The 24,780-nt window shown below is 41.8% G+C and overlaps 1 protein-coding gene and 1 long non-coding RNA gene across 2 annotated transcripts; one reads left to right on the forward strand and one right to left on the reverse strand.

Moving 5' to 3' along the window:
• Window positions 1–374: 374 nt before the first annotated feature.
• On the reverse strand, window positions 375–2,392 carry LOC120437785 (nuclear factor 7, ovary-like). Its single transcript, XM_039608340.1, has 2 exons — window positions 2,247–2,392; window positions 375–2,145 (listed from the first exon to the last, which is right to left on the reverse strand). Exon 2 carries the CDS (start codon window positions 2,126–2,128, stop codon window positions 737–739), a length of 1,392 nt encoding a protein of 463 aa, XP_039464274.1. The 5' UTR covers window positions 2,129–2,145; window positions 2,247–2,392; the 3' UTR covers window positions 375–736.
• A 9,050-nt stretch (window positions 2,393–11,442) lies between these two features.
• Window positions 11,443–12,938, forward strand: LOC120437788. The gene is made up of 2 exons (XR_005611404.1): window positions 11,443–11,498; window positions 12,763–12,938. It is a non-coding gene; the product is annotated as an uncharacterized LOC120437788 (long non-coding RNA).
• Window positions 12,939–24,780: the final 11,842 nt, after the last annotated feature.

A 24,780-nucleotide genomic window follows, 5' to 3' on the forward strand; every position in this document is an offset into this window, starting at 1 on the left:
GGAGCCTATCCCAGCTGTCATAGGGCGAGAGGCAGGGTACACCCTGGACAGGTCGCCAGTCTGTCGCAGGGCTATTTGATAATTTATAATTTTTCAACCCCAACACTAGATGACACACTCTGCTTTGATACAAAATAAAGTTCAGATATTTTTCTCTACACTAGTTTATCTCATTACAGCAGTTTGATGTTTCCCTTTGAATCCCCCTGAAGATACTGACAGTGAAGCACGTACATAATACTGCAGCCTTTCAACTCTGATCTTATTTAGTTCTATTAATACACTGAAATCTCATTTGTGTCATGAAGAAAGTCTTTAATCAAACAGAATTCAAATATCAGAAACATTTCATATATGGAGTTAAACATGAATCATTGTTTCAACAATATATTTATTGTTGTCATAAACAGACAAGAAGACAACAACAAACTGCTCCTCCCATTCAACACATGTCAGTCCATATCCCAGCAAACTAAATCATCTCCATTTACACACATCAAATAGAAACATGAATCACTTGTAATGATTAGAAACTTGATAGAATTTCAAATCTAGTTTGGGGAGTCATTCAGTGAGAAACAGTGAAATGATTTTCCATGTGAAAAGGTGGACAGCAGAAACAGTGAGAACTAAAAGAGAAACAAAGAGCTTTGGAACAACGAGGCAGCAGGAGGACAGCTGCAGTTTAACAGCTTCAATTCACTGACAGGAAACAACATTAGAAACATCATCATCCTCAACTCATCTGCTCCACTGACACTGACACCTTCAACGGACACACCTTCACTTTACCACCAGTTTGAATGTATGGAAACATCGTGTGAGTGAAAGTGTGTGTGAAGGTGTGTATGTGTGTTTTAGTATCAGGATCAGAGAACGACAGCTTTCCCCTGTTCCAGTCCAGATTCACTCTGATCCTCTGGAACTTCTTCTGTACTGAGAGAGCAGTTAGAGGAGCTGATGGTGAGCGTGCTGAGTATTTATCTTGATAGAAGAATATTCCCCACAATCCAGACTGTATGTTTCCCTTCCTCTGCACAGGCTCTGCTAACACACCTAGTAACCACCCTGTACCGTCTCCAACCTCAACATCCCAGCTGTGAGTCCCTGACTTAAAGCCCTCAGAGCCCAGGACAGAGAAGTAATAGTCAAACCTCTCTGGATTATCAGGAAGCTGCTGCCTCTCTCCTCCTCGTCTCACACTGGTCAGATCTTCAGACAGGATGAGTTGTGGATAAGCAGTATTTGGGTCCAGAATGAGAGGAGTGTAGGAGACCATGTCCTTCATGTTGTTCCAGATGTTGAAGGTCAGGTTGCCCAGGTGTTTGGCCTGGTCTATCAGAGCTCCTGAGGGCAGCTGTGGATCATCCAGCAGGGGGCAGCGCTGGACTCTTTCCACTGCAGCCTTGTAGTTGTGCAGGAATGAGACGTCTTCAGCTCTCAGCTCCTCCTCTGTGGCTCTGACTGTGTCTGAAAGAGCTGCTATCTCTCTGCTCAGAGCCTCCATCTTCTCCTTCATCATCCCACTCTTCTGCTCCTCTTCCTCCCTCAGTGCAGCCAGCCTGGCCTCCTCTTCTTCTGCTAGAAACTGGTGAAGCTTCTTAAACTGCTCCTTAATCTTCCTCTCTGTGTGTCGGGCCTGGACCTTAATGTGTTCTGCTGTTTGATCAAACTTCACTTGAACTTCTTCACAAACCTTTAACTTCTTCTTTAAGGGCTCCAGAGTTTCCTGAAGTTCCTTCTTGTGTTGTCGTGCAGCTTCATCTATGGGTCTGAATCTGTGCTTGGTGTGTTTTTCTGAGTCTCTGCAGACGACACACACTGGCTGCTGATGGTCCAGACAGAAGAGTTTGAGTTTCTCAGAGTGCAGACTGCAGAGAGCCTCAGAAGCTCTCTGATCTCTCTCCTGTAAGAACGACTCACACAGGTTCTTTAAAGCTCGATTTAATGGTGGTGCTTCCTTTGAAGATATTTCCTTACAAACTGGACACTCTCGTATCTGTTTTTTGATCCACCATCTCTTCAGACAGTCTTCACAGAAGCTGTGGCTACATGACAGAAGAACAGGATCTCTGAAGACCTCCTGACAGACCGGACAGCAGAGATCCTCCTCTGATCTGGAAGCCATTGAGTCTGTGAGTGAAGCTGAAAACAGCAGACAGGCAGTACAGTCAGTCCTGGCTCCCCTCCCTCCTCTACCACCTTCACTGAAACTTCCTTTGAGTCGTGTTTTTGCTCAAACTCACATTCAGTGTGTGGAGCGTCAGCAGCTTGAAGCAGCAGTGTTGGAGTTTTCCACTTTTCTCTCCTGTAGCTGGACTCACTCAGAGGAAGCTGCTAGTTTGGTCTGAACTCAGTCTGATCGTCTGTGCGTCTCTCTTTACTGAGAAAGAAGAACAGCCTGTTTCCTGGTTTGTCGCACCACTTGTGTAAGGTCAGAGGCGGAGTCTCATCCACCTCCTCCTGTACATGCTGTTGCTTCATCCTGAACAGTAGTGTATTTTCTTGTCTTAAATAAATAATAACTATAAATCTAAGTTTGTGTGTGTCCTCTGTGCATTCCTGGTGTTATTAGATCGGGGACATTACCACATACAACATGGCTCCCATATCAGTATGCTTGGGAACAACATACTGTTTGCTAGCATTCAAACTGAGATCAAGTACCATTCATAGAGAGTTGACACTTAACAGGAAACCCTTCCCTGTCATTGTTTCAGGTATTCATTAATCATATTAAGTTTTTGGACCATCAAATCAGGTTTACCAAGGAGAATATGGAACATTTGACAGGGTAGACTTCCTAAACTGTGATATTTCCATCACTAATAGGGGACATTTAAAAGTTGATGTGTACAGTAAACCAACACTTATCATCCATCCATCCATTCGCTTCCGCTTATCCTTTTCAGGGTCGCGGGGGGCGCTGGAGCCTATCCCAGCTGTCATAGGGCGAGAGGCGGGGTACACCCTGGACAGGTCGCCAGTCTGTCACAGGGCCAACACACAGGGACAGACAACCATTCGCACTCACATTCACTCGCACATTCACACCTAGTGGCAATTTGAATTATCCACTGGATTTCATCAGGACACTCCAACACAGAGTGAACACCATCCCCACAGATACAGCGGCCAGAAAAGCAGAAAAACATATCAAGAAGGCCCTGAGCAAATGTAGTTATCCCAGCTGGACATTTGTCAAAGTTGGGAAGGCACCTAAAGAAAACTCCACACCATCCTGGAGAAAAGAAGGACAACTGCTGCTGTCCACATGTTCGTTTATCTGCTCCAGAGATGAGAAATTCTATCCATGATCAGAAACTTTTTTTTATGCATTGGAGAATCCAAAATGAGCATGTACATGGATCTCTGCTGTTCAGAAAACCACAGTCTGTAAGCAATTAGCTGCAGCCAACTTCCCAAAAGAAACATAGCAGTACACAAAGTTTTGTATGAGAATCTGCATCTATGTGATGCACATTGCCAGGATTTATACATCGGGGAAACCAAAAAACCTCTGGCGAAGTGGATTGCACAACACAGATGAGCAACCTCATCAGGCCAGGACTCTGGCCAGTCAATTTACACCTACAGGCAGTGGACACTCTTTCAATGATGAGGATGTACACATTCTGGACAGGGAGGAACGCTGGTTTGAGCGGGAAGTCAAGGAGGCCATTTATGTGAAAAGGGTGTATTCGAATTTCTTTCATCTATACATTGGTCACATTGTTTTATTGTATACTGCTTTGGTGCCACTGGGGTGTCTACCTCACACCCTATTCAAGCAGTCAGACAGATGGTGGGGGTCTGTTAAGGAAATGGGGACATTCACACAGGAAGCCTGGCACCAATGTTGGAAGACTCCACAGGTAGTGAAGTCTTTTTGTTTCTCTTTGAGGATGGGGGAAGAGAGAAGGAGATCAACCACTGTAAAAGGTAACAAGAGAGTGTGAACTCTTTCTTTGGGGAAGACCAAAGGTGTTAAAACAGCAGTGCAATCCCTTATGTTTCGGTAGAAGGTATTTAAACCCAGGGATGTGCAGGGTTGAGGAGAGACTCTACCGGTCACGTTCCCTGCGATGGCTGCTCTCTCACCAAGCTTGGTTTTGTTCTTTATTAAAGGATGTTTGCTACCACTCACAGTTTGTCTGCAGGCTTTATTAAATGAAAACTTCCATAAGAAGGGAAAGACCATCTCTGAATTGAGGAGGGTACAAGGGTACATCTTTCACCATCTTACAATGCTGTGATTGCAGCCATTCCCCAACTCTCTCTGAATGGTACTCATGGCCATTGATCAGTGGTCTTTGATCAGTGGTTGCTGATCAATGTTCATGACACTTTGCACATTAGTGCATATTAATTCATGAAGGAGGTGGCTAGCACAGGGTTTATCCAGCGAGAACATACAACCAAAACATCTGTTTACTACCAGAGGGAGAAAACATAAAAAGAATTACCACCTTGCAATGACTGACATACTAGCTATGCATGAGGTTGTGGATCTGGGGGAGTGAAAGAAAGCAGATGGCTTCTACAAAGCACAAGCAGCAGGGAAAATGTGACATGACAGAGACTTATACCTGAAAGAGCTACGGAAATTTGATGAGCTGAAAACAGGAAGATCACTCAGTGTTAGAAGAGCAAAGAGAGAGAGGCTCAGATAGCTGGGCCTTTGAACAAAATGATCTCTTCCAGACTAAATAAGTTAGTATAGCTGATTAACTGATGGACTGTGTAGACTTGAATTGTTTATATTTATGAAGCAGATGTGATTTTATGACAAACCTTCACATATTTTTATATTTGTTATACTGATGTATGAATCAAATCTAATTGTTCTTTGCTTCTCTCTTTCCTGGAAAGCAACAATTATTATCCACTATTGTTTAGACTGTTTGAATTTTTTTTTTTTTTTTGATACATAGCTTGCTTAGTTTTCTTGGGGTTTTTAAAATCTTGTGCTAGTGATTTTAACTCTGATTCTTCCGTCTTCAGGACATCTTTGTGGCAGCCAGTGTGCACACATGAAACTGTATGGTTGATGGTTGTTCCTGGCTTTGAATTAAAATTGTGTGCACTGGTATTTATTTATTTATTTATTTAGGACAGTGCATGTTAATGAACATAAATGTAAAAAAAAAACTTACATGAATGTAAACATACCAGATTATAGCCAAGGGCTAATTTCCATCTGTTGTCCTCAAACATAAAAAAATAGACATAATAATTCATAAAAATTCATCATTCATTCATAATAAAAACTCCATCACCAAACTTACACATACACACCATTCTGTTCCCAAATAAAACATTAAAACTATACAACCTATACATGATCACACACTTGATTTGTCCATAACCAGTTTTTAACCTTTGCCTTAAACAAACTGAATGTAGAGCATTCTCTAATGGGTTGAGGAAGACTGTTCCACAGATGGCCACCCTTGACAGAAAGGACGTTCTGCCCAAATGCTGTCCGTCTGTGGGGTATAAACAAGTCTCCTCGGATTGTAGCTCGAGTGGTCCTGTCTGAGCTTCGTTATGCCTAATGAACTGCTTTAGTGGTGGTGGAGCAAGGGAATGTAAGACTTTATATATTAAACAGACTCTTTTAAGTTTCACTAAGTTATTGAAGTTCAGTAATTTATGTTTTTTTAACACATGACAGTGGTGGTGGGAAGTCGGTTTTTTGTCAAGTGAAGTGTGTTCGCTTAGTTGGGTGACTGGTCATTTTATCTGTGATCCACACTACCGCAATTTCTATCTGTCCTCTTGTTTCCTAAATTAATCACAAGTAGAACCACTAGATTCATTTAGTAGTTGTAGTACATTAACACTACAGTGGTGGAAATGGGAAGGAATTTACACTTGAAGAACAAGAAGCTGTCCGCACACTTAAATCATTGTGACACTTTCAGTGTGGTCACTAAACATTATTAACAGCCATTCCTAAACTGAAGAAGCACACCTGACTAAGGTGTAATATTTGATTCTTTTTGACCACCTTTTTACCTCCTTGCTCGCAAGATGGCACTTGACCTTTCCATGACCAGCCATATAAGACAGGGAATTTCAGATGGAACCCTTGGAGGCTACTCCAGCTTCAATAATGGTGTGAAATGCTCCCTGAGGTACAGCTATGTGGGCAGAGGTAAAGCTACTCAGGACCAGTGTTGGTCAAGTTATTTGAAAAAAGTAATCAGTAACTAATTACTGATTACGTCTCCCAAAGAGTAATCCCGTTACTCTACTGATTACTTGTTTTAAAAAGTAATTAATTACTTAGTTACTTTGTAAAAACATGATTTACAACCTGAATAGGTGATAAAGCAATAGATCTTTCAGCCCAATTCTACTTTTTCTGCATAATCCATCATACAAAATGTAATCAAATGGAAAAGTCTCTTTTTAAAACTTGTTTCATTAGTTTTAATCTTTTAACTTTATGCATCAGGCAAAAATTAAATTATATGCAACATTCTGACTGGAAGAAATTTGTTTAACATTTAAACCTATTTTCTGCACATTCCAGCACATAAAATAAAATAGGTTTTTGTGTTTACACTCAGTCTTTCAAATAGATGCAAGTAAAACACAGCAGAAAATAAATAAAATCAAAGACTCAGCGGTCCTGTTGCTCTATTTTCACCTGTATAGCATGAGGATGTTTGCCCTGGTGTAGGTGTGCCGCAGCAGTCAGTGGAAGAATCCGCGAGTTTGTCTGTGAATTTCACATTCTGTGGTAGCGTACTCGGTGCTTGCTCGAAAGTTAAGGGGGTTTTTTTTCGCTGTAAAAGTAAGTTTTCTTCCCACGCAGTGAACAGCAGGCACCATGTAAAGCACTTTGTGCTACAGTTTTTTTTTTGTATGAAAAGTGCTTTATAAATAAAGATTGATTGATTGATTGATAATGTTTTTGTCACTTTTTACGGAATCAAACTCAAAGTAAGGTCAGTACTTCCACGCTTTAAACGCTGCACGCTCATACTCTCTCCCACACTCGATATATTATCCATTGTTGATCTGCACACAGCTGTTGCCATGAACGTCGCACTCACTTACATCATTGTGATGAGACACTCTCGCAAAAAAAAATCACGGTTTTAGTAACGCAGTAACGCAGCGTGCTTACGGGAAAGTAACAGTAATCTAATTACTGTTTTTGCAATAGTAATGGCGGACATGTGATAGTTCACGCTGACGTCTATTCCAACGTAGGAAGTGTTATGAACAGCTGATCGGATCGGCAAAACGTGTTTCTGCAATATTGTTTTTTTTGTAGCTGCAAGTGCTTTTATGCAATTTTTGCAAAGCTATATGTGGAGGGAAACTAGTGATGGGTAGATGAGGCTTTGTGAAGCATTTCAGCACATTCCCCAAACTGTATCGATACTGTGTCGACACAGTTTTGCTGTTTTGCTCCATACTGACACCTGCTGGACCTTAAATATCATTGCAGGCAACTTACTTGAGACTCACAACAGACACTGATTCAAATACCTAGTCATACTTGTATACACTGTAAGGCATTGTACTTTACATGGAATCATTTTATATCTGTTAAATTTCAAATATTGTAGACATCTTTGAAATATATTGTGAATGACATTAAGTGAAAATTAAAATGAAAGTACTGTGAATGTAATATTACCCATTGAAATGTAATTGACTCAGAGTTTATTATAAATTTTTATTCTGGAAAATAAGTTCATCCAATGTTTTTGCATTCAGTCTATTGCGTTTTTTTGACACTATTTCCCCAGCTTTGGAAAACACACGCTTACAGGGCACAGATGAAGCTGGGGTACTGTGACAAAGTGGATGAGCAGTTGCAGTGCTCTCCATTTGACCCATATGTGTTGACCTTTTTTTTTTTTTTTGCACATTATACACATTATTCTGTTTCTATTTATTTGCTATGATTTGCTATTTGTCAAGTAACATTGCTGCACTCACTATCCCGGGTTTTTTTGTGTAAGCGTTCTTTTGCCGGGAAATCAAACATTCTGCAAATTAAGTCAAATACTCAGTTACGTTTCTTTATATTTTATTATGTTACAGATTAAGTCATTTATTCATACTTACTTTGTTTGTCTTTTCAGTCTTCATGAGGGTCAGGTGTGGGGAAACGCCCACCTGGCATTTCCTCATTTGAAAATACCGATGATGTCACACATGACATCAGCAGGTCAAACCAAGTGGAGGGGTTTCTTTTTCCATAGAGATGCTTCCTTTAGTTTGTGTTAAGGTTTAAAGGGATTTGTTGAATGTTTTTCTTTTCATTAATACTGCCATTTAGTTGTGTAAATGTGCATATTAGAAGTGTAAGAGGTTTTGTGTCTTTTAGATCATCTGTGTAGAGTTTTAGAGTGTTAAGTATTTCACTATAAGCAAAGTCATGTCCAAGTGACGAGATGACGTCAGAGAGGTGCGTGCCTGCGTGCACGAGATTGTTATCGTTTTCTCTTGTGAGCATGCGCAATAAACGGCCAGTGTGGTTCCCAGGCCAAAATGGAAGATGGCTATCGTTATTTTCTCTCCGTGAATATTAAGCCACTAAAGAGTGCAAGCTAGCCACTTTGGAGAAGGTTTACACGCAAGACTGCTGTAGTAATGTCTACCGCTACAGGTTATGGGCCCAGTCATACCAGCCAAAGGTGGTTTAAGCTTTTATTCGACGGCGATGAGAAAAACTACGAGCTCTGGGAAACGCGGTTCCTCGCAAGACATGGAGTTGCGCTGCCTCGGTGCTGTCCTGCAGCAGGAAGCAGAGGACGACGAGGATGCCCGCACCGAAGGCAAGCGAAGAACGGGAAGCATACGCAGAGCTGGTACAGTGCTTGGATGACAAGAGTTTGTCACTGGTCATGAGAGATGCAAGAAATAACGGAAGGAAAGCGCTGGAGATTCTCCGCGAGCACTATGCAGGAAAAGACAAACCACGTGTCGTGAAAGTTTATACTGTGAACTGTCCTCCTCCAGATGACTAGTAAAGAAACAGTAACTGACTATATTATCAGAGCAGAGACTATATTCACGTCATTAAGAAGAGCTGATGAAAATATAAGTGATGGACTCCAGATAGCCATGGTAGTAAAAGGGCTACCTGATTCATATAAACCCTTTGTCGTGCACATCACTCAGACAAATGACACGGTAACGTTCAGCGAGTTTAAAACAAAACTGCGGAGTTACGAGAGTACCGAAAGATACGGGAGGAGGACGTGAGTGTAGAGGAGGACAACGTGATGAAGACCATCGGCGGGACAAGGTCGCGGGGAAGACAGAGAGGAAAGAAAGTGGACATGGCTACTATCGAGTGCTACACCTGTGGTAAAAGGGACACATGGCCAGGACTTGTCTTGCAGATCCCCAGTTAAAGAGAGGAGCAAAACTGGGGCACACCACAACGAGGAAGAGGACGCGGTCGTGGGACGAGGACGTGACTACATGAATAAAGCAGAGGAAGAGGCTACATCCTTTTGTTTCTTTAAAATGAGTGACTGTCCTATGCAACAAGAAAAGAAAAGTCTTTTAGTAGACTGCGGTGCCACCACACACATGATTAACGACGCCACAAAGTTCAAGACAGTGGACAAGAACTTCAAACCAGAGAACCACGTGATCGAACTTGCAGATGGAACCAAGGTGAAAGGAATGGCGAAGATGAGGGGCGACGCAGAGATCTACATCCTGGACAGCGAGGGACGGCAGGTGAAAACAAGGCTGAAGCAAGCACTCTTCGTCCCATCGTTTCCTCAGAACATTTTCTCAGTTAAAGCAGCAACAGCCAACGGAGCCGAACTCCATTTCAAGAATGGGGATAACTGGTTATTCCACAAAAATGGAACCAAATTTGAGGTGAAGGTGTACGGTAGGCTGTATTACCTGAACACTGTAGAAAATGAAAATGTTGATGAGATATATGGTTGTCATGATATTCAGACCTGGCACAGAATACTTGGTCATTGTAACCTAGATGATGTTGCAAAACTTGAAAAGGTGGTTAAAGGCATGACCATAAAAGGAAAACAGGAAGGGTCCAACCAAAACTGTGAAGTTTGCATACAGGAAAATTCACACAAAACAGAAACAGACAGGCAGATGCTAAAGCTAAAACTATACTGGAGCTAGTACACACAGATTTATGTGGCCCTATAGAGCCAGTAGGCAAAGATGGGTACAAGTATGCGATAACATTTACTGATGATTACAGTGGAATGATTTTTCCGCACTTTATAAAAGCAAAGAGTGGCACAACAAAAGCTACAGAAAAGTTCATTGCAGATGTAGCTCCATATGGAAAGATAAAATGTATAAGATCCGACAATGGTACAGAGTTTACCGGGCAAACTGCTCCAAACTTTACTCAGGAGTAATGGGATAAGGCACGAGACTAGTGCACCCTACTCACCACACCAGAACGGAACTGCAGAAAGAGGTTGGAGAACCTTATTTGAGATGTCACGATGCATGCTGTTGGAGAGCAAACTCCCAAAGCATTTATGGACGTATGCTGTGCAAACAGCTGCCCAAATCCGCAACAGATGTTACAGTAGGCGACTGGAACAGACTCCTTACTGTGTATTCACTGGAAAACACCTGACCTATCAAACATGAAGGTATTCGGTTCTGAGTGCTACGTGTACAAACAGGATAAAAAGAAACTGGACTCTAGATGTGAAAAGGGAATTTTCCTAGGCTATGACAAATATAGCCCAGCCTACAATGTCTACTATCCTGAAGTAGGAAAGATCCAAAAACACAGGCTGATAAAATGTCTTACTAAAAGTAGTGCAGACAGTCAGACACAAACAGATTTTGACGTCAGAAATGTTTTTGAGATCCACAAAATACACCACCAAACATGGTTGACCAAAATGAAGTAGAACCAAAGGCGAGTGTAGAACCAAACCTAGATGAGTTTACAGGGCAGATTCAACAGAAAGTACTCAGGAAGGAGAAGAAGTGAGGTATCCTACAAGACAGAGAAAAGCTCCAGAGTATTTAAAGGATTATCAATGCAAAACTGAGTGTGACAAGGATGATGATGAAGGTGTAGACTATTTCTATAAAGTGGCTTATGGGGTGCCAATAACATTCAAAGAAGCCATGGACTCTAAAAATCAAAAATGTGGAAAAATGCCATGAGAGAGGAAATGAACTCTTTAAAGGAAAATGAGACTTTTATTTTGATGCCACTGCCAGAAGGTAAACAAGCAGTGGGAGGCCGTTGGGTGTATGCAGTAAAGGAAAGCCCAGATGGATCTGAGACTTACAAAGCAAGGTATGTTGCAAAAGGATATGGACAAAAGAAGGGATTGACTATAAAGAGACTTTTTCACCAACAGCGAGTATGACGTCTGTTCGAGCTTTGATGCAGGTGGCGGTGCAGGAAGACCTCACACTGCACCAAATGGACGAAGACTGCTTATCTCCACGCTCCGATGGACTGTGAAGTTTATGTGGAGCAACCAGAAGGTTTTGAGGTAAAATCCAAGACAGGAGAACACTTAGTGTGTAAACTGAACAAGTCACTGTATGGTTTAAAACAGTCGGGACGTAACTGGAACTTGTTACTGCACGATTACCTTGAAGAGAATGGTTTTGTCCAGAATGATGCTGATCATTGTGTCTACAACAGAGGTTCTGAGAGTGGGAAGGTCATTCTATTAGTGTGGGTAGATGACTTGATCATAGCAGCAAGTGACAACACCTTACTCAGGGATGTGAAAGAGATGTTAAAGAAAAGGTTCAAGATGAAAGACATGGGTCCACTTAAACATTTTCTAGGCATCGATTTTTCACAGGATGAGGGAGAGATTAAAATGACTCAAAAAGACATATTGAAAAGGTGCTGACAAAATTGGGGATGTCCGATTGTAAACCGAGATTCACGCCAGGCGAGCAAAAGTTAAGTTTTGACAGTGAAGGAGAGATCATTGATCCTACAGGGTACAGAGAGATGGTGGGAAGCTTGATTTACATTATGACATGCACCAGACCCGATCTAAGCTGGATCGTTAGTAAATTATCACAACATCTTATGGAACCAAAACAACAGCACTGGTCTGCAGCAAAACATCTATTGAGATATTTGAAGGGTACTAGAGACCAAGAGCTTCACTATCACAAAAGTGAGAAAGGTCTAAAGCTTGAAGGGTACAGTGATGCTGACTGGGCGTCAGATAAAGATGACAGGAGGAGCACAACTGGATACTGTTTTAGTCTAACTGAAAATGGTCCAGTTATATCCTGGAAAAGCAGAAAACAGTCAACAGTAGCTCTATCTACGTGTGAGGCAGAGTATATGGCGCTGGCTGCTGCTACCCAAGAAAGTATGTATCTTGTACAACTACTTAGAGGAGTAGATAGTAGAGAGCATGTACCTGTTAAGATATATGAAGACAACCAGGGGCGATAGCTTTATCAAAGAACCCGGTATGCACACAGAGGAGCAAACACATAGATATAAAGTTTCACTTTGTTCGATCTGCGCACACTGAGGGAAAGATATCTATTGAGTACTGCCCTACTGAAAATATGATAGCTGATGTTCTTACTAAGTCAGTGACAAAGGTCAAGTTCGAGAGTTTCAAGGAGTATCTATTTGGAAAATAAAATGGATCAGCACAGAGAATCCTAAAAATGAACAAAGGAGCGATGCAAGTTTTTTTTTTTTTTGAGTATGGCCAGTATTGAAAAATATATCTGTATATTTTTTTTTTTTGTTTGTTCTATTTTCTATTACAGAGAACAACGAACATGTCTTTGAGTGGGAGTGTTAAGTATTTCACTATAAGCAAAGTCATGTCCAAGTGACGAGATGACGTCAGAGAGGTGCGTGCCTGCGTGCACGAGATTGTTATCGTTTTCTCTTGTGAGCATGCGCAATAAACGGCCAGTGTGGTTCCCAGGCCAAAATGGAAGATGGCTATCGTTATTTTCTCTCCGTGAATATTAAGCCACTAAAGAGTGCAAGCTAGCCACTTTGGAGAAGGTTTACACGCAAGACTGCTGTAGTAATGTCTACCGCTACATAGAGTTTCAGGCTAATTGGAGGGAAATTGATAGCCCTATTTAAAGCCAGTCTCTACCAGATGCAAGAGAGAGGAGGTTACCAGATCCATGTTATGTTGAGTTTTGTTAAATGAATTGATTTGGGGGGGGGGAGTTTTGTTAAGTTAGATATTAAGTTAAGTTCACTGTTAATAAATTGCTCACCTCTGGAAATCTGAAATGTCTGCGTAGTCTGCTTCTCTACCACCTTCCTTGACGTTCCAGTCTGACTACTTCACAGGTGCACAAAAACTGTAAAGCCAGGTGGAAAAGGTTTGGATAAGATGTTCTGCAGTACATTAAAGGATCCTCTGATCTTGGAATGTTTTTCTCCTCCAAGTAGCGCTGGACTTCAATAATGGAGTCCGCTGTTGCATTATTGGTTTGTCTGCCAACTTCTTCATCGAGCTGCTGCCACAGGTTTTCTGAAATTATAAAAATGCATGGCCATTTTAGTTTTTGTCATCTACCCCAAATTAGTACACATTAGCATCAAAATAAATGTATGAATAAGCTGATAATACTGAACTTGCCTGGGACAGGTGACTGCTCTGATGAAGGTCTAGGCTGTGGCTCAGATGTTGTGCGGGCAATTACTGCAGCACACTCCATTTTCAGGCGATTGACAGCCTCACTACACTTGGAGGAACTAAGAAATGTGAGTGTTTTAAATCTGGGGTCTAAAAGTGTTGATAGGGTCAACACACTTAATGACAGATTAGAAGCAGTGTCTGTGACATGACGCCTAAGTTGGTCATGGAGATGGGTGGCTGCTTGTGTGTATAGATGTAAAGAGTTCCGCTCAAGTGCACAATATAGCATTTTCATCATCGGGATGACCTTTGATCCTGAAACTCTCCTCTCCTCAGACAACTCCACTGTGGCCTGATGGAAAGGGGCCAGCACAAGAAGTGCTTCCTTTACGATGTAACACTCATCGGCCGTAAGTGGAGTTAAATCTGTTGGAAGAGAAGAAAGAGATACCCAGACTGGTTCTTTCTCATCATATAGCTGTGACAGCATCTGATATGTGCTGTTCCAACGTGTTGGTACCTCGTTGATAAGTTTCAAGACGGGCCGTCACATCTGCTGCTGCACTTGAGCAAGCTTTTCTTTGGCTGTAGTGCTGGATCTGAAGAATAATAGGATTTGTCTAGATTTGTGTCTTATGGATGAAAGTTCAGGGATTTGATCACATGATTTCTTGACTAATAAATTGAGTTTGTGTGCAATGCAAACTGAATGTCGAATTTGGAGAGTTCTTGTTGCTGCAATCATGTTTGGTGCTGCGTCGGTCACAAGAGACCTTACCTTATTTGTGATGCCCCAGTCATCCATCATGCCCTTTTTGAATTGTCTGCAGTGTGACTTTGTGGAAAGTGTTTCACACCCAAGACAGATGCACACAACTGCATATTCTCATTAATGTAGTGACAGATAAGAGCCAAGTAAGCCTCCATGTTCAAAGAGGTCCACATATCAGCTGTTGTACTCACTGCCACAGCTTGCTGTACTTCCATTTTCACTCATTCGAGTTCCCCCGCATGTTTTTTGCCTATCAATTCCTTCATGGTCTGAAGATGAAACAAAATTAAATCAGTATGCAGTACTTAACATCAGCTACCTGATGAGACATTATCTATACAAACCTTTCTGGTTGGCAAAACGTATGATGGATCAAGGACCTGAACCAGCTCCCTGAACCCCTCACTCTCCACAATACTAAGGAGTTATCAGTCCTTTATAATAAAATTCAGAACCGTCTGGTCCAGAACAGTCTTCCTAGATGCTTGATTTCATAATAATAAAAAAACACATATGAATAAAAATGATGATAAAGTAGCTCAATGTCTATATAGGCCTATCTGTGTTCATTCTCGGTGTGTTTGTCTCCTCATTTTCATGTTTCGCTCTGTAATGCCTAACATTGAGGAAGTGCTTTTGTTTGTGTAAGAACGCTCTGCAGAACAGATGCGACATTTAACCTGCATAAAATGAACCGCTTCCTGTGCCTGAGGAAAGCGGGGAGGATCATCAAGGACTCCAGTCACCCCAGTCATAAACTGTTCAGACTACTTCCATCAGGAAGGAGGTTCTGCAGCATCCGGTCCCGAACCAGCAGACTGAGAGACAGCTTTTTCCATCAGGCCATCAGACTGCTGAACACTTCATAGACACCTCACCCTCATTCAACAACATTATGCACTCCACACTGTATATAAATGCCACTTGTTTTGCACATGTCTCAACTACCAACCTCTGTATATTTTATATATTTTATTTTATTGTTTAATCTATTTAATTTGTAAAATATGTATACACACACACACACACGTAAAAAAACAAAAAAAACAAAAACATATTTAGTATACACATCCAGTAATGCATACACTCTTATATTGTACATATATTTATTACACTCAGATTTAGCCATTCTTATATTTTGCTTGTTTTACGTTATTGTATTTTTGCACAACTCTGTTGCTTGTGCTTGGGAGCTTGTGAAGCTCCCACACAAGAATTTCACTCGCCTGTACTGTATTAGCGTACCTGCACATGTAACATGACAATAAAAGTGATTTGATTTGATTTGATTTGAAATGAAATAAATAATTTACACTGGAAGTCACAATGCTGTTTTTCCTATTCTGATAGATTACACTGAAACAAAGACAGACAAACAGTTACCTTGTTTGCAGTTAAACGATTGAAATGATCCCACACACCAGAATCTTTTTTTTTTCTTTCGGGCTCCATTTTGTTATAGAGAGATATGTATTTTTTTTATCTTTGCGAGAGTAATTTTGTTTTGTGTTTTTGGTGGAGACTCATTCCATTGACAGATGCGGATGTGGTACCTTTTAAACACAGTTTGATGCATTGGCAATGAGCGATACAGCACCTGTATCGATCGCGTGACTTTTTCTTAAAGCGACGCACGCACCGATACAGGTTTCGCCCTGTGAGCTTGATACAAGCGTCGGTGCATCAGTGTTGTTGGACCTATCACTAAAGGAAACTGTGACCTAGGACAGGCTGAATGCATACAATATAAGTACAATTCCTCCAGTTTCATATGCAAAAAAACGTATTGTGCTAGCTTATGTGGTTGCAATCCAGACAGTTTCCACCTAATCTCCAATTATAATGAGAGGGTAGTGGATCTGTCTTTGTCTCCACAGTCCAGTATGAGCTCTTTTGTTTTAAGGACATTCAGCTTTAGGTTATTTTCTGAGCATTGTGATGGCCAAACCCACATGGCCACACTCAAAAGTTGTTGCCAGACAAAAGGTGGTGGCCAGGGTTCAGAGCAATGAAATACAAAGAGGGATATTTGGAGCGCACCACCACTTCCTGCTGAAGGGGAGAATGTGTATTTTCTTTGATTAATAAACAAAGTATTTGTACTTAGTTAAATATTGAGTTTAGGGTTTAGTATTTTTGGTTTCTTCTTTGGTCTTTAGTTTATTAACAAACTAGAGTGTGCTATATTGATTTTGTGTTCTATGAGTGTGTTTTGTTTAGTTACCCCTCATGTATCATGGTGGTCTGATCAGCCATTATATATGCCCTTGTGTGTCATTTCCTTTTTAGGTCAGTTGTATTTGTTTGGGCAGTCATTTGGTTTGTTAAATTTGCTGGCCTTTGCCTGAGTTCAGTTTGTTTCTTTGACCTCTTTTACAAGCTCAAAATGATTACTTTTTGTAAAAATAATTTTTGAGTTAAATAAATGGCAACCCTATTTTTCTAATAATTCCTGTGATGACTCCTGCTTTTTCAGCTCAGTTCATCACAGAACCAACAGGACAAGTTCTCTACTTCTACTTCTGCTCTGCAGCTGTCTCATCGCCATGAGAGATGAGCCCAAACACTGTGGTGTCATCGGCATACTTGACGATGACATTAGTTGGGTGGGTTGGTATGCTTTCATAGGTGTACAGGGTGTACAGTACAAAGCTGAGAATGCAGCTTTGTGGGGATCCACAAAGTATGAGGTGTTATTCCGAGCGAGCCCCTCCAGATGTAATCCAGTTTGCACTCAGAGATCTTGTTCTGAGTATTCACGGCAGCCGTAAGCTTCTCCAAGATCTTATCGGTGCTGCACTCAATGAGCCTGTTTTGAGAACTCACGCCTCGTCCCATCGTTTCAATCCCAGCGGGCAGCCTTTTGGGGGTTTCAACAGCCGGTTCCGCTTTCTTAATTCTTCGATAAGCCAGAGCCAAGCCAGCTCCGATCAGCAAGAACCCTGTTATCATGGTTCCGAATAGGTAGATATCTTCAGCACTCAGGCTCACCCAAGCCCAGACTTCTCGTTGAGAAAAGGGTGTCAATTGCATTCAGGGACCAGTTGATCAAACCCATAATTCCTCTTTAGGTTTTAGAGAACAGTCTGTGAGAGAGTGTTCCAGGGAAAAGTAATACAAAAAACACAAGACTAGACAAGGACACAAGAGGCTAAGCAGGGAAGCTAAGGGAGAGGAGGAGAGGAGAAAAGTGCGACCGCCTTCGTCAAGAGCAAGAGAGAAGGGGGCCCTGTCATTCGTAGTTAGTGAGGGCTTGGATTCCTCTCTACACCTGGCTGGGGTTGTTGTTGGTGAGAAGGCCCTCTATCCTCCTCCTGTAGGCTTCCTTGGCCTGTTTGATGCACCTCCTCATGTTGGCCCTGGCAGGGCTGTAGAGAGACCTCTCCCTCAGCCTCAAAGCTAACTTACGTGTTGTGGAAACTGGTCACTTTTGCCGCACTCTGACTTTTCACTGGACCTGGGGTTTATACCATGGAGTAGGATTTCATCTGATTTAGCTAACTCCAGGGTAACCTTGAGATTTCTGCAGTACTAAGGTGGTTGACGTCTTGTTGGGGTAGCTTACCATGGGAACTTATGATGCTGAACTAAAAGTTCATACATAAGTTTTCACCACTGTTTTCCAAAGAATTAAAAATGTCCGAAGAATGTCCACAATATTAGCCTTTAAATCCACATAGGATATTTTACTTTCTTTCATTTTACAGTTACAGCTCAATCAGATAATATGAATTTTAAGATTAAATCACAAAACACTCACAATTTTCTGTCTATTCTATGCTGTTGCTAAAGGTCTCCTACCAGTCCTGAAGATGATTTGAGAGAGGCGAAAGAGTAAATCCTGGCTATAGATGTGGTCCTCTCCTGGCTGTGCCCAATGAAGTCCAAATGAGGAAGTAACTCAGTACATAGTCCCCCAATTTCCTCAAGGCTTCAATTCAGCACGGCAAAGTAAGCAAAGACCAGGGCCGTGCAGAGACGTTTAAAGGGGCGGGTGCTCAAAGTTAAAAAGGGGCACATTGAACCAGGTTGAATAACAACAACACACATTCATCAAGAATCTAATATGGGATTGCATCATACTATATCACTGTTGTGAGGTGGCAACAAGGCAAAGCAAACTCATTCCCTCCTCAATACGTGGACGAGCCCCCAAAATGTTGCGGGTTCAAATATTGAGGATGAGCACAAAAACAACAATGGTCCAGAAGAGTTGGTCAAACAATGATTTTTAATGAACACACGCGTGGGGAGATGAACACTGCAACGCCAGCTGTAGATCTCCGCCCAAGACTACACAAGCAGTTGTTTTTATAACACCAGGGTTGGACGTCCCCTCTTGCGTCAAAGCAGATACAATACATGCATAAGTTTCAAAACCACAAATGTTCTGTTGACGACTTTTGACACATTTAAAAAGAACATTTTCTCCGTCTCGATGCCAGGTGCTTCCTGTTAATCTTCTAACTCTCGCTTATATCCTGGAACAAACTGTCCCTTATGCAGACACAATTTTGCAGTTAAAAGCTTTTGCAGACTATTATTTGAACTCTTACCTAAACACGAGTCTAACTACTGTTTGTGTGTGTGTGTCTGTCTCGACCTCAAATGCACTCTGTCTCATCAGACATGCTTTTCAGAATCAGAAAGAGCAAGTGAAAGAAAAACAATTGAAACCTCTAATAATCCTCACAGCACACACAAAAAATGGAAAAAAAAAAATTAAAACACACCAGCATTTATTGCTGAAGAGAGGTTACTATTGAAAGTGATATATTGGTCTTAGGTATGTACAGTGGACTCAATATACATCAAAACTCAGTCAATTACTATAAATCCACTGCAACAACTCAAAACTTTATTTATAGCCCTCTACTAAACATAAACGGCGTCTTAAATACACGCATTCAACAATGTTCGCAGCAGTATTTGTGAAACCCACGGTGGTTTAAGCAGTTCAGAGCTTCCGTATTTGCATTTTCACACACACACAGACAGCCTCAAAATAGCAACAACCCTGCAGGTCACTGCCAACTTACAGACTTCCTCCACATAAAATGTCTTACATTATATTACAATGACGTCTTATATTTACAACCATTATCAGGCCTGACATTTTAACACCTACACTATTTCGACAAATTTAAATTAACCGTCCAACGGATAAACTCCAAGTTTTTTGTCATCAATTAACCAGTATCAGTCCCGGACTGTGGTCAGATATCTAGTGCCCTAACTCAATTTAAAAGCGTGTCACGCCCAAGTTCCGAACTTTGCTGGCCAAAAAAACGCAAACCACCGTCCCGGACGGTAAAGTGACCCAGTCACTAGCTATTTAGGAGTGTCCCCAGTTCTCCACAGTTGTCAACTGGACTATCCCTCCCAGAGGAAAATGTGCGCGTCCGCAAACAAATTTGAGGCATCACCCTCGAACAATGCACTTCTAAGGACTCCCAGAGTCCCGTTCTAAAAAATTTAATTACTTTGAAGACACCTCGCAAAATCACACAAGCAATTTTATTGATGTCCAAGCCCGGCTTTATATTCAATTGAGACTTTACTGTCACAAACAATTCACCAATTACCTATTATCCTATATTTTCTTAACCCTCTGGGGTCGACGGATGCGCCGGCGCGTCAAAATGATGTCGGCGATTAAAGATGACGTAGCAGCAAGACGGCGCCTCACTGAGATTCCGTTTCAATTTGTCTTGAAAGTGCAAACTTCAAACTACATACCAGTTTTTAAATTGTGTCGATAGGCCAAGATTAACCCGAGTTATGATTAATTATATTCGGCTTACTTTTTCGCGAGCACTGCTGTCACGTTTACTGCAAAACGAGCCGATAAACATCGGACTTTCTAAAGACAGCGCTCCCATTGCAAACGAATCCGCACCCACCCACACCCCACCCAACAACACGGCATCCCCTTTCCTATTGGTGGAAAAAAATTAACCACATCAACCAATCAAAAAAAGATATGGCAACCATGCGACATTTGGTTGCTGAGGCTGAGGGGAAGATTGTGGGAGTTACGGCGGCAAGCGATTGACAGCGATATTGATTTTGAGTTGTGAAAATTTGAGAAATTTAGGATATTTAGCAGTTTTGGAGTGTGTAGTTAGTGTCTTCTGTAGTTGTTTATTTGTTGTTGTTTGACGTGTCACGTATCAAAACAATGAGACGGCTACTAAATGTGGATCAGGCACTGAAACTCTTTTTTGAGTCGGAAGAAAATGCGGAGCCAGACTCTGAGAGTGACGAGTGTGACGATGAAGTGGACGATCCACTTTTTGTTCTAGAAGAGGTAAAGAGAGAAGGAGTGGAAGAGCAGCCTCTGACATCTACACAGAGTGTTAGTAGGAGGTCTGCAGAGAGACAGGGAAGGCGTGACACGCCCACCAGGTCCAGATCTCCACTGCCTCAGGCAGCGGAGCCACATCTCAGCTCTGAGTCCTGGAAGTCAGAGGGGGATGCTGACATTACCCCAGAATGTAGCAGGTTTCAGCCACAGAGAACACCAGGAGTCCAGATAGAGAGACTTTGCCCGCAAAGCCTAAAAGATCTTTTCTTATTGTTTTTTGCTACTGACACTGTCAGTACAATTTGTGCAAACACAAACAAAAATGCTACAAAAAATCAGCATTTAGGCAAAAAATACAAGTGGACTGATGTAGAGACAGAACATCTCTATCAGTTTTTTGGTCTCCTGATTTACATGTCACTTGTGTCACTTCCAAGTCTCAGAGATTACTGGAGGCAGAATCATATCTTGTCTGTGCCCCTTCCATCCAAAGTGATGACGAGAGACAGGTTCCGCAGCATATTTTGGAACATCCACCTCAGTGATCCTGAGGAGGATCTAAAAAATGATGCAAAGAAGGGAACACCAGGCCATGACAAGCTTTTTAGAATCAGGCCTCTATATGATGAGATCCTCAGTGCCTGCCAGGCTTATTGCCACCCAAGGAGGGAGTTGTCAGTAGATGAAAGGATGGTGGCAACCAAAGCAAAAACTGGGATGACACAATATATGAAAGACAAACCGACTAAATGGGGGATGAAAATGTTTATATTGGCTGAATCAAGAAGTGGCTACACCATCAGCTTTACCATATACACTGGCAAGAATCAAACTGCAAGTGAGCATGGGCTGGCCTATGATGTGGTGATGAATCTTATTCAGCCTTCCTGTCTTGGTGCTGGGTACCATATTTACATGGACAATTTTTATACAAGTCCCAGACTGTTCCTGGACCTGACAAGCATGAGATTTGGTGCATGTGGCACCTACAGGGAAAACAGAAAAGGGTGTCCGAAAGACCGGGCAAATGCTCTGAACAGAAAATGTCCAAGGGGATCTGTGAGATGGATCAGAGAGGGCCCACTTGTTTTTGTGAAGTGGATGGACACACGGGAGGTGTCTGTGTGCTCCACCATCCATCCTGCATTTTCATGGGAGACGGTGAGGAGAAAGGTGAAGGATAGAGATGGACACTGGGCTACGAGAAAAATCCCCTGTCCCACACCAATCATGGCATATAACAAAAATATGGGTGGGGTTGACCTGTCTGACCAGCTCATTCAGTATTATTCCACTCACAGAAAAACTGCCCGCTGGTACAGGACCATGTTGCTGCATTTTTTGGACATTGCGACCACAAATGCATTCATCATGCATCGTGAGATGTGCAGTGCCAAGCAGGTTCAGCCCATGGCACACAAAGATTTCATGGTGGAGCTGGTGTGTCAGCTTTGTGGCATGGACAAGACAGGTGTTCCCCACAGCAGGAGAGCTGAACACATTCCTGTTCCCATTCTCACAAACACAGATGCTGTCCAGAAAGCCACTAAAGGCAGACTCAAATGTAAGCGCTGTCTCCAGGAGGACAACAGGAGTGACACACCCTGGAAGTTTCAAGCCTGTGGTGTGCCCCTGTGTCTTGTGGTGGACAGGAACTGTTTTCTTGAATGGTACAAATGATTTGTATGAAGTCTTTTTGTGACACCTGATCATCTTGTAAATAGATGGACAAAAAACGCCTGAGGCATTGGCTGCATTTTTAGGCAAATAGTTCCATATAAGTTTGTTGTTTCAAAAATTCTACATAGGTTTTTAAAGTTTACTGTTTATATTTTCATTTTAAGTTCTGAAAATCATTCGTTAAACATGTTTGTGGTTTTTACAATAACAAATATCACTTTTTTCCTACTCGGATTTTATGTTTTTTGTCTGATTTTATATCAATTGTGCCAATACAGTTAGTCAAAATGAAAAACTAACTGTAAATTCAGACACATGAGGTTGTGCTGAAAAAAAAAGATACCAAACAAGGCAAAGTAAACAGTTTTTAAAGGTGAAATATAGAGGTAAAATAAAAAGTAGGTAAAAACGGCCAATTATACCCTGGACCCCAGAGGGTTAAACATTTCTCTGCTTTCTCTTTTCATTTCCTTATTTCTTTAACTCAGTACGGTCATTTTCAAAGTTTCATTATCCTTACTTCAACTTTCAATTCTAATGAGACTTTCCCCAAAATCAAAACAGACATTCACCGGCAATTTTACTGAATAGACATTTAATTTTGTCATCCAATTCAGCACAATTTGGATAAAATCAACAGGCCTGTGCCTACCTCTTTTTATAAAGGCGCCTGTCCACTCAGTTCGATTGCCGGATCATGCCTGCCTGTCTGACCGCCTCGGACCCCGGATTTCTCCGTCTACACCTCCAAACTCATTCCCTCCTCAATACGCGGACGAGCCCCCAAAATGTTGCGGGTTCAAATATTGAGGATGAGCACAAAAACAACAATGGTCCAGAAGAGTTGGTCAAACAATGATTTTTAATGAACACATGCGTGGGGAGATGAACACTGCAACGCCAGCTGTAGATCTCCGCCCAAGACTACACAAGCAGTTGTTTTTATAACACCAGGGTTGGACGTCCCCTCTTGCGTCAAAGCAGATACAATACATGCATAAGTTTCAAAACCACAAATGTTCTGTTGACGACTTTTGACACATTTAAAAAGAACATTTTCTCCGTCTCGATGCCAGGTGCTTCCTGTTAATCTTCTAACTCTCGCTTATCTCCTGGAACAAACTGTCCCTTATGCAGACACAATTTTGCAGTTACAAGCTTTTGCAGACTATTATTTGAACTCTTACCTAAACATGAGTCTAACTACTGTTTGTGTGTGTGTGTCTGTCGACCTCAAACACACTCTGTCTCACCCCGCCGACAACCTTACAGACAGAGGCCACTCTCATGTGTGTAATAACCTAAATGAAACTATACATGTAATGTGCTGAATAAATGTTTTAATCAAATGCCACTACTCAAAGCTTAATAAAAAGGATATGAACAAATAAAAGATAATGATGAATAACGTGGTATATGTGTTTTGTAAGCATGTAGGTAATCTTTCACAGCCCTAAGTCACTTACACAATAGATTGTCTGGACATAGCGCCAAACAAAGCTTACGGCCCTCAATTAACTGACTGAGCTTCAACTCTTTAAGTAAGCACAAAATGCAAGGTGTGTAGAAAATGATTATGACTGCACTGTGTAATAAAGATTAATAGGAGATTATGATAACACCTGTAATACAAGTTTTAACGTAAGGCCAACAGCTTCAATAAATGCTTTGATGAAATGATAATTAATGTAATGGTAATGATGATGGTTATGAATAGTAGCAGTAAAATATTTGTCTAAACTCCACACTCCCTCTTGACCACAAGAGGTCACCATACGTTGCGTTGTGTCACTCCTCGGCCCACTCAGCTGCTTCCATGTCCATCAATGGCATCATGGGCCCGGGTCACCGTTCCCAGGTCCACTGCCCTCACTCTGACCCTCTCTAGCCATCCTCTGGCACAGGGAATGAGACAACCTCAGGTGTTCGAGGTGGTCGAGTAGTAAGACGCCAGCTCCCACTTGAGAACACTTCATGCTTGAGGTTGGTCACACACAAAAGTATCAGTGAGACTAAAGTTGGTCAGTGGCTGGAGAGAATGAGAGTGCGAGCTGAGCTCAATCAGCACTCCTCCCTCACCACTGAACCCACTGACCCCGGTGAGATACCCCTTACACTGGTGAATCTCTAGTGGTCTGTGCTTCTTTTCTGGGTCCATCTCTGGTGGCTCCATTCGGTCTGGGGCCTCCAGGATCCTCGCCACCCCTGTGGTCGCTGTGGTCCCGAAATTTCCTGCAAAGGAAACAAACACCTTTCCCTACTACGCCTCCCTCACTTATTATGTTCCTCAATTGGTCTCTTAATTATTTAAACTTGGTTCAAGCTATCATGTTTGGGACTCTCTAATCAAAAGCGAGCCTGACTTATGGCCTTGGCTCCCTATTTCGTCTGCCTTCAACAACGGTGGGAGTGAAGCTCCC

Source organism: Oreochromis aureus, linkage group 3 (genome assembly GCF_013358895.1).
Source record: "Oreochromis aureus strain Israel breed Guangdong linkage group 3, ZZ_aureus, whole genome shotgun sequence".
In the NCBI taxonomy this organism is placed as follows: Eukaryota; Metazoa; Chordata; class Actinopteri; order Cichliformes; family Cichlidae; genus Oreochromis; species Oreochromis aureus.